General features: G+C 38.6%; 1 protein-coding gene across 6 annotated transcripts in view; it reads left to right on the top strand.

Moving 5' to 3' along the window:
* The window catches only part of RAD50 (RAD50 double strand break repair protein), a 97,546-nt gene that overhangs the window by 36,452 nt on the left and 44,681 nt on the right, over nt 1-16,413 (top strand). For all 6 annotated transcript variants that reach the window (XR_004962010.1, XM_036281686.1, XM_036281681.1 and 3 more), the window contains 8 exons: nt 1,922-2,097; nt 2,659-2,896; nt 9,230-9,419; nt 9,715-9,841; nt 10,263-10,456; nt 12,106-12,216; nt 12,643-12,735; nt 12,807-12,920. Coding sequence is in view for 5 of the 6 variants with exons in the window: in XM_036281686.1 (XP_036137579.1) it covers nt 1,922-2,097; nt 2,659-2,896; nt 9,230-9,419; nt 9,715-9,841; nt 10,263-10,456; nt 12,106-12,216; nt 12,643-12,735; nt 12,807-12,920 (1,243 nt within the window). In the remaining variant the exon portion in view is untranslated. The remainder of the gene's footprint in view (nt 1-1,921; nt 2,098-2,658; nt 2,897-9,229; nt 9,420-9,714; nt 9,842-10,262; nt 10,457-12,105; nt 12,217-12,642; nt 12,736-12,806; nt 12,921-16,413) is intronic.

Genomic DNA, 16,413 nt, shown 5'->3' with positions numbered 1-16,413 from the left:
TGGCTCTGGGACAAGGTCAGCCTCTACCTGTGTTCTATCCGGGGTCAGTTGGCATAAGCTACAAAGTGATCTGCAGATGGCTGCTGCTTTTGCTGGGCTTGGAGGTGCCAAGGCAAAGCCAAGTTGTGAACCAAGGCTGGCTGTTTCTAGTGCCAGGCCTGGGGCCAGTTAGCTAGAGGTATGGGGATTGCTGAGGCCAGGTGCCGCTTGTTTGAGAGAATTTAGGAAAATTTGAGGCAAGATCCAAGACAGGCCAATCAATCCTATGGTAAAGTACTGGAAACAGATTGGATGGGCCTGAAAGTTGGCTTCGGCAGGGCCTCAGGGAATCACCAGGGTGGAGTAAACAGTGTGAGCCAGGTTGTTGGAGTCCCAGATATGGCACACATCTGACTGCCCTGTTAGGGAAGGGCTTACCAAAGGAACAATGGCCTTCGCCAGCATGTCTCAGAAAGTTGCCTCTCCAGCTCTCGCCCTGTTAACAAGCAACTCAAGTTTTCCTCACATGTCTCTGGTGCCTTTCAAGCTGCCTCCCCCATGCTGGAGCCTGAAGGGTGGGAGTCCAAGTAAGTCCAAGTGTGGGCCATTTAAGAGGAACTGCCTGGGACTCTAGAAGCTTCAGCCTCCCTCAGCCTCAGTTCCCTCTTGTTTTTCCAGCCAGAAGTTATAAGGACTTCTATTCCTTGCACAAACACTGAGGTGGGGGCCTGGTGTGGAACGGACACCGCTTGCTCCTCAGGGAAGACCTTCCCAGTTGAGGTAGCCCTCCTGATTTTTTATCTGTCACACGTGGGTGTGGGACCAGCTCTTCCACGCCTCCTCCCCTGCTACCAGTCTTGATGTGGCTTCTTTAATTTTGTAGTTGTAGGACTTCCATTCAGTCCAATTTCAGGAAGTTTTGAATCTAAATAACTAGATTTTTAAATGGGCAAAGGACTTGAGTAGTTATTTCTCCAATGAAGATGTACAAGTGGTCAATGAGCACGTGAAAAAATTCTCAACATCACTAGTCATCAGGGTGATGCAAATGAAACCACATCACTTCACACCAATTAAGATGGCCACTACCAGAAACACAGAAAATAACAAGTGTTGGTGAGAACGTTGAGAAATTAGAACTTTGAGGCACTGTTAGTGGGAATGTGAAATGGTTCAGCTGCTAGAGAAAACAATGGGAAGTATCAAGATGAAGCACCTGTGCACTCAAACACATTTATCTGAAACAGATTTCTCAACATAGTACCTGTCCTACCTATGTACAGTCTACTCCCATATACTCTATTCTGTTTCCTTTTGTTAAAATGTGTGGAGGTGATACATTGAATTGATTGCATGACTTGCCTCATAACCTGCAAATTTAAAAAACCCTGATCTGTAGGGGCATGGAGGTTCGCTAGAGTGAAATTTAAGAGTTGGAGTGGAGATAAGTTGTACTCATCAGCAAAGTCTTTGATGAATGAGAAGAAATGAATGATCAAGATGCAAGTAGATGACAACAACAAGGGGGACAAAGAAAAAGTTTACAGGAAGGGAAGGGAAGTCATATTGTTAATGGGTCCAGAGGAAATTAGGAGAATGTTCTTCCCTCTTCTCTCCCTTCAGTAAATCCAGAAAGCACATTCTCCTTGCTGAGACTCTTAACCTGAGTCTAAGACCATGAATCCCCAGAAACCAGAGAGAGTCTTGCCTGTACTACACATTTCTCTGGGATCAGGCCCATGGCCACTGATGGCAAGTGAGTCAGTGTCTGAGGGGGAGAGTTCAGGCAGAAGTGACTATTACGATGACTTCTAAAGAAAAGAACTTGGTCACAGCAAACTTTGTAACATTTGTTGGCAGAATTTGTCTTATATCTACCTATTCAAACTTTTCATATTCATTTCTCATGTTTTAAAATTGTAATCCGTGTTTTTTCTTACAGCAAAGAACTAGCTTCAGCTGAGCAAAATAAAAGTCATATAAATAATGAGCTAAAAAGGAAGGAAGAACAGTTATCCAGTTATGAAGACAAGCTGTTTGATGTTTGTGGTAGCCAGGATTTTGAAAGTGATTTAGACAGGCTTAAAGAAGAAATTGAAAAATCTTCAAAACAACGAGGTCAGTTACCTGCTTTATATTATCAAGGCACTGTGACACTTATCAGTTTTAATTGACGTAATGAGGATGGCAGATTTAAAAACTTGGTTCTGGAACCAGATGGCTTAAGTTTTAGTACCAGTTCTATAACTTACTTGCTCTTTGACTTTGTGCAAATTATTGAAACCTTCCTATATTTCAGATTCATCTCATCTGAGGACATAATAACCTACCATCTAGTCTGTTAGGGAGGAGTAAATGAGATTATAGTTATAAAACTCTTAGAACAGTTACTGGCACATAATAAGCTCTAAGATTTTGTTATACTTGTGTGTGTTATCAGAAAATAATTTATGCAAATCTGAATGTAATCTAGTAGCTAGAATTTTGAAAGTGATTTAGACAGGCTTAAAGAAGAAATTGAAAATTTTGAAAGAATATTTACGTATCAGAGAATTAAAAATTTTTTAATATGTTTATAAAGCAAGAATAATAACCATTTATTTACAGAGGAGAATGTAACCATATTGACAAAACTGTGTTTTATTTTCTCCTCACTGGAAACATATTTTCTTAAAACAGCCATGCTGGCTGGAGCCACCGCAGTTTACTCCCAATTCATTACTCAGCTAACAGATGAAAACCAGTCCTGTTGCCCCATCTGTCAGAGAGTGTTTCAGACAGAAGCTGATTTACAAGAAGTCATCAGTGATTTGCAGTCTAAGCTGCGGCTGGCTCCAGATAAACTCAAGTCAACAGAATCAGAGCTAAAGAAAAAAGAAAAGCGGCGAGATGAAATGCTGGGGCTTGTGCCCATGAGGTGAGAGGAGTTATTACTGTACATGTAACAGCAGCAGCACTGTAAAAGGTACAGGTCCAAAGCCTGGCATGTGGTAGTGACTCAGTAGCTTGTCTTGAATGAATAAGAGTTGAAATCAGGATCCTGAACCAGTATGCCCCATCTCATATTATTTATATGACAAGAAGAAACAATTATTTTGTTTCCTCTTTTGTTTTCATCTAAAGGTAAATTTGCTTCTCAATCTAGTCACAGAACAGACAGATATAATCTATGTGTGTGTGTTTATTTAATTCCTCAGACTTGGCTTACGGGCAGAAATTTTGACGTATTTAGAACTGTTTCTGATATGTAACTTTCTAAACCCAGCAAAAGAATTAAAGTACTGAAAAGCTCTCCCGGAAGACACATTTTAAACTGTATCCTGGCTGGTGTGGCTCAGTTGGGCATTGTTCCATGCACCAAAAGGTTTAAAGTTCAATTATGAATCAGGGTACATGCGTGGGTTTTGGGCTCAGACCCCGGTGCGGGGTATGGGGTGTACAGGAGGCAGCCGATCAATATTTCACTGTCACATTGATGTTTTTCTCTCTCTCTTTCTCTCTCTTCACCCCCTTCCTCTCTTTCTAAAAAATAAATAAAAAGTAAAACTGTATTACATCTTTTCCACTCTCAAAAAGAATGAATCTTAGACGATTTCTATAGTTTATTTTTCCCTTGCTTGTGCAAGAAATTCAGATGATAGTCTGTTTATAAATCAAATCAAATCAGAAAGTATGTGATGATTCCCTTGGTGTCTCCCAGAACAGAGCACAGAACTGGTCACAGAGGCCAGTGACATGACCCTCAAGGAGCTAATGTCTCAAGAAAGAAAACAGGCTTTCAGAATTAAATATTTAGAAAGCTGAGCTTAATTAGTTCAAACAAATGCATTTAAGAAGAGAGAAGCCATTGTAAGGTGTTTAATCAACAGTGTGTTTTAGGAAGATTAATCTAATGTTACTGTATTGAATAGACAGACGAGAGTGAAAAACATTCTGAAAGTAGAAAAACCAAGAGGTTCTGTCGTCCTGGAAAACTAAAGAGGAGTTTCAGGAAAAGCAGGAAAGGTCTAAGATGTCCTTTGTGGTTGCCAGACTCCATGATGGCCCGTGATCCCTGCCTCCTGGCATTCACTGTCTTGTTCCAGGATTTGTCTGTGTAACTGATAATATACCACAGAAGTGATAGCATGTCCCTTCCAGGATTAGGTTATATAAGGCACTAAAGCTTCCTGCTGTCCTTTTTTCTCTGGATCTGGGGAAATCTAGCTGTCATGTTGTGAGCAGCCCTCTAGAGGGACCCACTTGGTGAGCACCCGAGGCCTTTGAACAACCATGTGAGTGAGTGTACTATTTGGAAGCAGATTCTCTAGCAGTCAGGCCTCAAGATGACTGCAGCCCTGGCTGTCAACTTGAGTGTAACTTCAACAAGAAACCCAAATCGGAAGTACTCAGATAGCTGCTCCTGATTCTCATATTTGTGAGAAATAAGTGCTATTGTTTTAAGCTGCTAAATTTTGGGTTATTCTGTTATGCAGCAATTGGTAACTAATATAATCATCAAGGGTGAAACCAGATTATTTCAGGCTACAGAGAGAATGTGATGAGACAAAAGCAGTAGTTTGAGCATGAAAAGGAAGGGAATGAGGCTGTATCTTGAAAACAAAAAGATCAAATAAAAGATAAAATTTAAAGTTGGTAGGAAGTGCATGTCAAGGAAATGTGAGCTTCTGTGTCATACTGGTATATTATAAATAGCAGAAATCAACATTGTATTTTGAGATCTTGGGCATCACAGCTCCCCTTCTCAGAGTAAGGTACCTGGTGCCTACCTTACTCAGTGTTGTGGTTTCATAATTCTTTGTGTGTTGTAACTTTGGTAACTATTTGCTGAATGAATGAGAACAGTAGTATCTGTCCCAGTTACTTATTGCTGTGTAATAATCCTCAAAATTTAGTGCCTTACAGTGATTTATTATGATTTTTCATGGTTCTGTGAAATGATTGTACTTAGCTGGGTGGTTCTCTCTTGGGGTCTTTCATGAAGTTAAAGTTAGGTATTGGCTGCAATCATCTCAAGGCTCTCCTGGGCTGGACATTCAAGATGGCTCACTCACACAGCTGGCAGTGATGCCAACTGTTGGCTGGGAGCCCAGCTGGGGCTGTCAAGCAGAATGCCTTCACATGGCTTCCACATATGTCATGTGCTTTTGGCAGCATAGAGGCTGGGTTACCAAAGGAGGTATCCTAAGAGCAAGTATTCCAAAAGACTAGAAAGAGAAGCTGTCAGTCCATTAAGGCTTGGGCTCAGAAATGGGCACAGTGTTACCTCTATGTTTTCTGTTCGTCAAAGTAGTCACAGAACCTGCCACAATTCATAAGAGGACATAGACTTCACCTCTCAGTGGGAAGAGTGGCAAAGTATTTGTGGCCAACTTTGATACACATGAACCCCAATATCTGGAGTGGCACCGGCTGTTGTTCTGGTGACCACACATAAATTAAGATAACCTGGAGCTAAAACACTAAATGTGTAGTCTATTAGGTGATGATCAGCGCTGTGGAGAAAAATACTATAGCACGGAAAGGGAATAAAGAGTGTCTGAGGAGTGTTAGGAAAGGGATAGCTAATGAAGGTGTCATTTGAGCGGAGACCTTAGAGAAGTGAGGGAACCAGCGAACCAATCATGCTTGTCTAGGAGAAGAGCATTCAAATCCCTGAGGCATGTTTGACCTGAAGGCTGAAGTGGTTGAACATGAGCTCAGAGAGCTAGTAAGGAGCCAAATTTTTATTATTCTCTTTGAGGAAAATAATACTTTCACTTAATGCCCCAAACTTACAAACAATATAAGACCACCATCATGAGTAAAGTGTCAGATAAAAATATATCTGTTTATCATTTTGCTTACTACTGACTCAGGTTTGTTTATTTGTTTATATAATTTTTCTTTATTGATTTTTTTTTTCCCCTACAGAGAGAGGGAGAGAGAGAGATATCGATGAGAGAGAAAATCTTTTGGCTGCCTCTTGCATACCCCCCACTGGGGATTGGCGACCTCTTAGTGCATGGGTTGACACTCAACCACTGAGCCATACCGGCCAGGCTCAGGTTTATTTATTATAGCAGCTCATTTAACTCAACTAATATTTTCCCCCATTTCTTCAACAGATGTTTTCAGGACCCTATCTGTGTTGGTCACTTTTACATAAAATCCCACTGGAAAAGAAATACTGTCACAAAAATAAGTGAATTGAGTTTTCTGAAAAATTTAAGAAACAAAACAAAACAGAATTCTAATAGATCTCAGTAGCCCATTCTTTCAGGAAGTGTCTTTACTTTTTCTTAGAATACTTAATTTTAAGCATCTTAGATACTCATCAAAAAAGGCACTAAAATCTGGACCCCCGTCTGTCAGGGTTTTTATGTACATGTGAAAATGTAAAAGTAGGGTTAAGATTGTGAATGGATGCCTGTAGTTCTATACAGAGATGTCCCCAGTCAAGTGAATGCTTGTCTGTCCTTTGGCTCTCGTAGTTGTGTCACTTTTTTAGGTATTAGGCATGTAATTTAAGACCAACCAGTGGTCTAAGACCACAACATTTAGGAAGTAATGTGAGCGTGGAATTACTCATAATCTGCATACCTTCATATTTACTCAGGGAATTTTTTCATTTCTGCGGTATAAAACATCACAGGTTTTCTGTTGCCACAAATCAGTTCAGGTTGGCATTTCTTAGTCATAATGTGGACTTTTTTTTTTTTTTTTAATGCTCGCCCAAAGACATTTTTGCATTTATCTTTAGGGATAGAGGGAGGGAGAGAGAGAGAAACCTCGATGTGAGAGAGACACATTGACTGGTTGCCACCCACACAACCCCAACAGGGCCTGGGGACAAACTGAGGTACGTGCCCTTAGTGAGAACCAAACCCAGGACCCTCTGTCTGTGGGCCGATGCTCTAACTGCTGAGCCAAACCAGACAGGGCCATAGTGTGGACTTAAAAAAAAAAAACAACATTAAGTAATAGCAGTGTGTAAGAGTTAACCCTTGAGTTTCTAGTTTTTCCTTTAGTTTATTATAGGACTCCTATGAGAAACCAATTTAATTTACTGTAGTAATTTCATTTAGTTAAGAACTTGGAATTTTTCTAAAATAAGCTTGATAGTTCTCTTAAAAGATAAAATACAAGTTTTATTCTTTTGGAGGTGTCAGCAACTGTAAATTATAGAAATGTTTAATCAGTATGTTGTATGCCTGGAACTAATATAATATTGTGTGTCAACTATAATTGAAAAACATTTTTATTTATTTTATTTATTTACTTATTTATTTTTTTTATCCTTACCTGAGGACATTTTTCCATTTTTTGTTCAGATAGAGTGGGAGGGAATGAGAGGGAGAGAGAGAGAGAAACATCGACGTGAAAGGGACACATCGAGTGGCTGCCACCCACACGACCCAACCAGGGCTGGGGAAAAACTGCAACCAAGGTACATGCCCTTAGCGGGAACTGAACCCGGGTCTCTCCGTACCGCAGGCCAACGCTCTAACTGCTGAGCCAAACCGGCCAGGGCGAAAAACATTATTTTAAAAAGACACTAAACTGGGAAAAGAAGAAATTATGTGAGAAAGGCAATGCTTTAATGCTAAATTGGGTGGTAATGAAGTAGATGTAGACATTCAACGAAGGGGGAGACAAGTAAAAGCTGGTTCTGAGAAAAGACATCCCAGGAGGAGAGGCTAGACTGTTTTGAAGATTGGGTAGGATTTGATAAGCTTCCAAAGTGGGAGAGTGTTCCAGTATCATTACAGACATCTTGAATTTAGAAGGCACAATGGAAAAAATTCTCCCTAGGTAGCCCTCTGGGCTGCCAAGATTTAAAACAAATGTGCCCATATTTTTCAGTGTGAATTGTGTTTATGCTTATTATTTTTCTATTTAATCATAAAAGGGTTTAATAAAATAATGAGACCTGAAAAACAATGTATGTGTGGGGCTAGTAGTACCTGCCACATTAGCTAGAGTAGCAACAGTAAACTGGGTTAACAACTTTTGTACCAAACACTCATGTAGCATTTGGCTGAGTGGTTGGTTGCCTTCCTTCTTTCTATCATTTTTTTAAAACTTTTATTTTGGGTGAAAAAAAATCTTTTTAATCCTCATCTGAGGATATTCTTCCATTTATCTTTAGACAGAGTGGGAGGGAGGAAGGGGGGGAAGAGAGAGGAGAGAGAGAAAGAGAAACATCGATATGAGAGAGACACATGGACCAGGTTGCCACCTGCATGACCCAACCAGGGCCAGGGACGAACCACAACCAAGGCACGTGACCTTGACTAGAATCGAACTTGCAATTCATTGGTCCACAGGCTGATGCTCTAACCCAATGGTTCTCAACCTTTCTAATGCTGCGACCCTTTAATACGGTTCCTCATGTTGTGGTGACCCCAACCATAAAATTATTTTTGTTGCTACTTCTTAACTGTAATTTTACCACTGTTACGAATCGCCATCGGAAATACGTGTTTTACAATGGTCTTAGGCAACCCCTGTGAAAGGGTCGTTCAACCCCCAAAAGGGTCGCGACCCACAGGTTGAGAACTGCTGCAACCGCTGAGTCAAACTGGCCAGGGCTTATTTTGAAAAAATTTTAGAATTATAAAAATAGTACAGAGAATTTACATATACCCTTCACCTAGCTTCTCATGATGATCAGAATTTACATAACCATAATACAGTTATTAAGAAATTAACATTGGTATAATGCTATTAACTAAATTATAAAACCATATTTGAATTTCAACAGTCTTTCCATTAATGTCCTTTTTCTGTTTCAGAATCCAAACCTTGATGCCATACTGCATCTAGTTGTTATTTCTTCTTAGGCTCCTGTGGTCTATTACAGTACTTCAGTCTTTGTCTTCCATAACCTTGACACTTTTAATGAGTGTGATCAGTTAATTTGTAGAATATCTCTGTTTAGCAAATAGCACATCTACCAATGGATACTAAAATCAAGGGGCAGAAGTTTGAGGAGAAACAGGATATTTACACAGTTTTAATCAGTGTATCTCCCAAGGTATTTGTTAAGTACAAAAAAGGAAAATAGTAACTTTACAGTGGATGGATCTAGCTGACATTATCTTAACCATCTCTAGTAATAAGACATATTGACATGTATCCATTGATATGATGCCTTGAGAAGGATTTGGTGTCACTTCTATAATATTATTGCCAAAAATACATAACCTCAGTCTCAGTATGAGAAAACATTAGACAGCTTATTTTCAATTGTGTGTTTTCTGTTAAGGCAAAGCATAATTGATTTGAAAGAGAAGGAAATACCAGAATTAAGAAACAAATTGCAGAATGTTAATAGAGACATACAGCGCCTAAAGAATGACATAGAAGAACAGGAAACACTCTTGGGTACAATAATGCCTGAAGAAGAAAGTGCTAAAGTGTGTCTGACAGATGTTACAATTATGGAGAGATTTCAGGTATGTTTATTTTGTTTGAGGCAGAATAAAACTCATTTCATGGTGGTTTGAATGTAAAGTGTGAGAGTATTAAAAACAGTAGCTGGTATTCAGGTAGAGATCATGTTTAGAGTTACCCATCCTGAATTTTTTATAAATTATGAAAAATAGTCTTGTTTTCATTTATAGTTTGCTTACATCACTGAAATGATTAAAAATTAACTTTATTCTTTCAAACTTTGTTCAAATTATATCTGAAAGCAGTTATAAATTTCAGTAAGTTTCTTAAAGGAAATAACTTTGTTTTATTCTTAAGATGGAACTTAAAGATGTTGAAAGAAAAATTGCACAGCAAGCAGCTAAGCTACAAGGGCTAGACTTGGATAGAACTCTTCAACAAGTAAACCAGGAAAAACAAGAAAAACAACACAAATTAGATACAGGTAATGTAGTCTGTTTCCTTATGTTCCCATTAAAGATGTCAACAGTGCCAGCTTTTGCTTTTCACCATAAATTTTATACCTGTTATGTGGAAAAGAAACTGTCTTTCCTCCTTCCAGTCTACAGTATATTCACTTTCTTTTCTCAAAAGCATCGCTTCTCCTCTGTTTCCTTGCTTTGCACAAGGAAATTATGAATATCAAATGAGCTGTACTCTTTCTCAATCATACCTGCCCTGTGAGTGACCAGGAGGGGACAGAAAAATGGTTTAGGGACTGAAGGGGTTCAACCACTTTTATGGCTATGGTTGAGACCCATAGAAACTTGCCTTGGTGAATTCCAAAGACTATAAAATGGGAAGGATGCTGCTCATAGCATTTTCTATACTTTTACATTAATCACTGTGTCCATATTTTTGTGCAGTTTCCAGTAAGATTGAATTGAATCGTAAACTTATACAGGACCAGCAGGAACAGATTCAACACCTAAGAAGTATAACAAATGAACTTAAATCAGAGAAACTTCAGATATCCACTAATTTACAGCGTCGTCAACAACTGGAGGAACAGACTGTGGAATTATCCACTGAAGTTCAGTCCTTGTACAGAGAGATAAAGGTAAGAACATTTGTACGTTTGTTTTTTTAAAATTAGTTCAAAGGTATGGAATGCTCTTTATTGGTATAGTGGCTAGAATTATGGATTTGTGAGGATAAAATGAAAATGGTATAATAATTCTTTGTGTGGTTCCTGGGTGACAGAACTTGTACTAATAGGTAAAGATTTCTAGGAGAAGGATTTTGGTTATAGTAAGGAAGAACTGGCTGCCTGGTTAACATGTCCTGTTGTTGGAGGTGGTCAGATGATGGCCAGCTAACTTCATATACGGATTTCTCCTTATGAGGTTTATCTTATCTATAAATCCTGTATCCACAGCCGGTTCTGTGCCTTAGTCATAGCACTTTTTCTATTTAATTTGAGATGTAGTCTTGGAATCCTTCCCCAAAGAGTGAATAGACATTGGGTTGCCACATGAAATGGAGCCCATTGGGAATCCCTCATCTAGATTAATCAAATCTAACACCCAACCAATTAAGTGTTTGAACAGTTTTGGAAACAACAGTCTTACCTAGGTTTTCATAATTGTGCACATTCAGTAGGCACTAAATATATTACTGAATCTATAGTTACTATGTTTCTCACATACTTTTGGATTACACAGTTTCAGAGGCTTAGAGTATGATATAAAATAGTACTACCTTACATTTATATAATTTTTTTAGTGTTTATAAAGCACTTTGATAATAAGCCATTTAGTGTCTCAGTAACCCTGCTGAGATATGTGACTAAGTCCCCTATTATAGAAAATGAAATTGAGACTCTTAGCTGTTCCATGACTTGCTTAAGTCCATGCAGCTAGTAAGAAGCAGGGTTAATTTCAGATGTTAGGTTTACTGACATCTAAGACATTTGACTTCCCACCACACCATACTACTTCCCAAAGCAACAAAATACACCTATGTTGAAGTTATACTAAATAATCATTTCTACATTTGTGGATTCATTAGATATTTTAGGATCTTAAAATGCTTAAGGATCATTGTTTTGAACAGTGATTATCATATATTATTCTGTTGAGATGTTACAAGGCCAAATAATGCAAAATTCTGATTAGTAAACTAGTTCGTTAATTGAAAGCACTTTTACTTCCAGAATAGGTGTGGACACATCAATGATCAATATGTACAGTATACTTCTGTTACCATAAAATATCTACTTAGTCTTAGCAAAGTAAGCTTACAGACAAACTTGTCCTTTACAGTCATATTCCTATCTGTAAAAAAGAGTCCTGGAGTGAATGAACTTCCCTATTTTTTGGTCACACAGAGCTGACATGGGCCCCTGCAGATTCTTTCTTAAAAACTTACACCTGAGGCCATTGTTCATATAATTGGGATCAAATGATGTAGATTAAGAATCAAGACAATGGCTAAGGCAGTATAGCATAGTGACTCAGAGAGAGATGCTAGAGCTGGATGGCATTTGAATCCTGGCTCCTTTATTTACTGGCTGTTGTGACCCTGGACAAGTCATTTCTGTGCCTGTTTACTCATCTGAAATATAGGATGAAAATAATGGTACCTTCCTCATAGGGTTGTTGGAAGAGGCAAATGAGTTGATTTTTGAAGTCTGGCACATAGGAGAGTGCTTTTATGACTAAAGTTTGACACCTGAAATAAGATTATGGAATGTTTTTTAATTTTTAGGATGCTAAAGAGCAGATAAGCCCTTTGGAAACAACACTGGAAAAGTTCCAACAGGAAAAAGAAGAATTAATCTACAAAAAAAATACAAGCAACAAAATAACACAGGATAAAGTAAGATTTCATTTATGTATTTACTTACCAAGTATATCTATTAAACATTATGTTCAGAGTACCATGTTGGACATTGTTATTTCACATGAAATTAAAAGCATGATAAATTGTATTTTCAGATTTGTGACATAATCTTAGTGTTAGAAATTCTTGTTAGAATAAGGATTGAACTTAAATTAGTTTGTTTCTTGATCTATAATAGAAGTTGAGAATTGACACTATTTAATTCAATTTCGTATGTGATAAAGGAAATTATCTGAGATAATAAAATGTGCTGGTGATGAAAACTAGAACCCAAGGCTTCTAACTTCTAAGCCAGTGTTTCACTGTTAAGTTTTTGTTGCCTTAATATATTTTCTTGGAAATAAATTTTCTTAAATGCCCTGGTCCTCAACCAATATGTATTTAATAAATATTTTTCCACAGATGAATGATATCAAAGAGAAGGTTAAACATATTCATGGTTATATGAAAAATATTGAGAATTATATTCAAGATGGGAAAGACGACTATAAGAAGGTAATTTAAAACTTAAAACTTATTTATTTATATTTTTATTTCTTGTGCTTAAAAGAATTTTTTTTTTTTAGCAAAAAGAAACGGAACTTAATAAAGTAATAGCTCAACTAAGTGAAAGCGAGAAACAAAAAGAAAAGATAAATAAGGAAATGGGAATCATGAGACAAGATATTGATACACAGAAGGTAAGTCTTTTTTGCTTATGGCTTAAGACATCACTTATACCAGTAACATTTTTTTTTTTTTTTTTTTTTACTTAGATCTTTTTTTCAATAGATCCATTAATCAGAAATTAAAACAGTAGAGAATTTCAATTCCAATAGCATATTCTTTTCTTATTGCCTTTTATTTATTTTTATTTTCAATAAAAGATCCACTTGGTAAAAATTTAAACATAAAAGCCTAAAATTAAAAGTCTCCCTCCCATTCTGCTAATTCTCAGTCTCACTTCTAGATGGTATTACCATTAATAGCTTTTTGTTACTTCTTAAGTTTCTTACTCATATACCAGCAGATAGATAGATAATGTATGTGAGTGTATACATTTACTTTTTTTTTTTATGTGTTTTTATTAATTATTTAGAGAGAGAGAGAGGAAGGAAGAGAGACATAGAAACATTGATGTGAGATACATCGACTGGCTGACTTCTGCATGCCCCCTATTGGGGATTGAGCCCAAAACCTGGGCATGTGCCCTGAGCAGGAATTGAACCAGGACCTCTCAGTCTATGGGACGATGCTCAATTCACTGAGCCACACCTGCTGGCTATACATTTACTTTTACAGATGAGATCATACCACTTATATTCTGCACCTTGCTTTTTTTCACTTTATGCAGTTTGATCTTAACTATCAACTCATTTCACAGGTTGATAACATCCTTTTTAATGATTATAAAGTATTCCATTTTGTGCCATAAATTGATTATCTTTTTCCTTATAAACTGGCAGTAAACATTGTTCATATATCTGTATTTTTTTCTTATTTATTGTAACATATTTTTGTGTAGGATAAATTACACAAAATAGAGATTGAGGTGTAATGAAAGTTTTCTGTAAGTAAAATACTATATATTAAGTGATCTTTTAGTTGATTCCTATATCATGTATTTTCTCTATTAAAGAAATTGATTTCCACAGTTTCTTTATTAAAGAAAATCACATAGATTAAAATCACATAGAAAAAAGCCACTATCTTCATACATGCCTCATACAATCATGATGATTAATCTGCCTTTAAAAACTACAGTTGACGCTTGAACAATGTGGGGGTTAGGAATGACTCTCCTCTTTCCTACATTGTGCAGTTGAAAATTCACGTATAACTCTTGACTCCTTCAAAACTTATTTGTTCCTCACTATCCATGGAGGATTGGTTCCAAAATCTGAGGATGCTGAAGTCCCCTATATAAAATGGTATAGATCAGTGCATGTAAGTGACCCTCTGTACCTGCAGACTCCCAACCAAGGATCAAAAACAGTATAAGTATTGAGGTATTTTTTGGAAAAAATCCACATGTAAATGGACCTGCACAGTTCAAATTTTTGTTGTTCAAGGGTCAACTATACACCATTTCTCTGTTCCTACTGTTTTAAACAAAATTTGCTATTTGAATGCTTTAGTCACTTGGGTATAAGTGGTGGTTAAAAATCTCTTTGGAGATTAGCCATATCAGCTTTCTGCAGGGTCTCTGGCTATAGTGCCAGGAATTTCAAATACATGAATGTCAGTCAAGATAAATCGAATCTTTGCCATCTATGTTGAATAACTGTATAAACTTTGGATGCATATATAACAAAATACTTAGTTACCACTAGCTTATGAGGGTTACCTATTTAAAGTTACAATCTAGCCCTGGCCAGTTTGGCTCAGCGGTTAGAGTGTCGGCCAGCAGACCAAAGAGTCATGGGTTCGATTCTGGTGACCATGAAGGGAAACAAATTAGAAAAAATATTTTGTGCTAAAAATCATTCTCCACTAAAAATGTGATAGCCCTTTAATGAGTTCTTTCATGGTGACTGACCAGCATGATGGTAGAGTAGGGAAATGCTGTGTTCGTCTTCTCCCATGACCACATCAAAATTACAACTAAATTATAAAATAATCATCACTGAGAAACACCTGCAGCTAGTTGAACAGAATTCCTAAAACTAAGGATATAAAGAAGAAGCCACTTTGAGAGTGGTAGGAGGGGCAGTGACCTGGAGTGGGCAGTTCTCATATCCTAGAAGAGGCTGTTAGGAATTGGAAGGGAGCTCTGACTGATTTGGCTCAGTATTTAGAGCATCAGCTTTAAGGGTCACAGGTTTGATTTCTGGTCAAGGGCATGAACCTGGGTTGCAGGTTCAATCCCGGTCAGGGTTGTGCAGGAGGCAACCAATCGATGTGTTTCTCTCACTTTGATGTTTCTCTCCGCCCCCCCCTCCACCCCACCCCCTTCCTCCATTCCATTCTATCTAAAAATCAATGGAAAAATATCCTCAGGTGAGGATTAACAAGAAAAAAAAAAAAGAATTGGAAGGGCTGTCGTCTCAGGCTGCAGAGGCCCCTGCTGAGGAGCTGGGGGGGTCCCAGGGCATCAGTGCCAAGAAGAGTAGTCCCTATAATATCTGACTGAAAACCAGTCAGTGTTGTGTCTCAGAAAGAAAATGTGCTGCTACAGACCTAGGTTCTGCAGATCTTAAAGGGCCCATGTATAGACTCACTCACTCACAGACTCACCTGTTCTGAGCTTCAGCACAGAGGCAACAGCTTGCAAAATTCCAGGGACATGGGCAAGAACTAAATTGACTAGCTTCTTGGCAAAGACTGGAGGTGCAGGGGTCAGGGCCGCTCTCTCCAGGGACTGAAGTGCTAGCAGATGCCATTGTTTCTTTATTGAGCCCTCTCCCAACCTAGCCAGCAGGCAGGCATCAAATCTAAGCTCTACGTTAACCTGGCTAACACTCTTTGCCCCACCCTGATGATTCCCTGAGACCCTACCCCACCCAACTTGCATAGCCTGCCTGAACTCTTTTAGTGGCTTTTCCACCCAAACAGTCTGTCTCGGCTCATGCTGCAAACATTCCTGAAGTCTCTCAAAGATCCATAAACTCCAACCAAGCAGCAGCTGCCATTCGTGTGCCCTGTACCTCTTACTAAGCAGCCCCAAGTTCAGCACTAGTGGCTGCTGGCCTCAGTTCACAGTGTAGCCACTTCCAGGCACCTCTAAGCCCAGCATTGGCAATATATATCACTGTGTGGCTCCTATCAGATGGCCCAGACCAGGCAAGGCAACAACTGACCTTGGCCTGTACTAGAGCCCCTCTCAAGAAGCCCCAGTAACACGTCTGTTGCTGGCTTCAGATCACACCAGAGCACTACCCAACCAGCTCTACAAATGACATACCCAAAGGGCAGACTTGGCAGGCATCAGAGTCCAGCTAACATGAATCTTGCTCCATTGAGTCAACCCCTGGACAATGGCTCATCCACTGTAGTCACATCCAGTCAGCCTGAGGATCAGTCCCACCCACTAACTTGCCAACAGCAATCAAGGCTCAACTACAGCAGGAGGACATACAACCTACTCAAGAGTTGTGGGTTTGATTCTGGTGACCATGAAGGGAAACAAACCAGAAACAATATCACCTGGCTCAGGTGATCAGGGAGATGGCACCACTGGGCCATAGGACACCT

Source organism: Molossus molossus, unplaced genomic scaffold (assembly GCF_014108415.1).
Source record: "Molossus molossus isolate mMolMol1 unplaced genomic scaffold, mMolMol1.p scaffold_m16_p_4, whole genome shotgun sequence".
In the NCBI taxonomy this organism is placed as follows: domain Eukaryota; kingdom Metazoa; phylum Chordata; class Mammalia; order Chiroptera; family Molossidae; genus Molossus; species Molossus molossus.
Note: the sequence above shows the minus strand (reverse complement) of the source record. Positions and strands in the feature narration are given on the sequence as shown.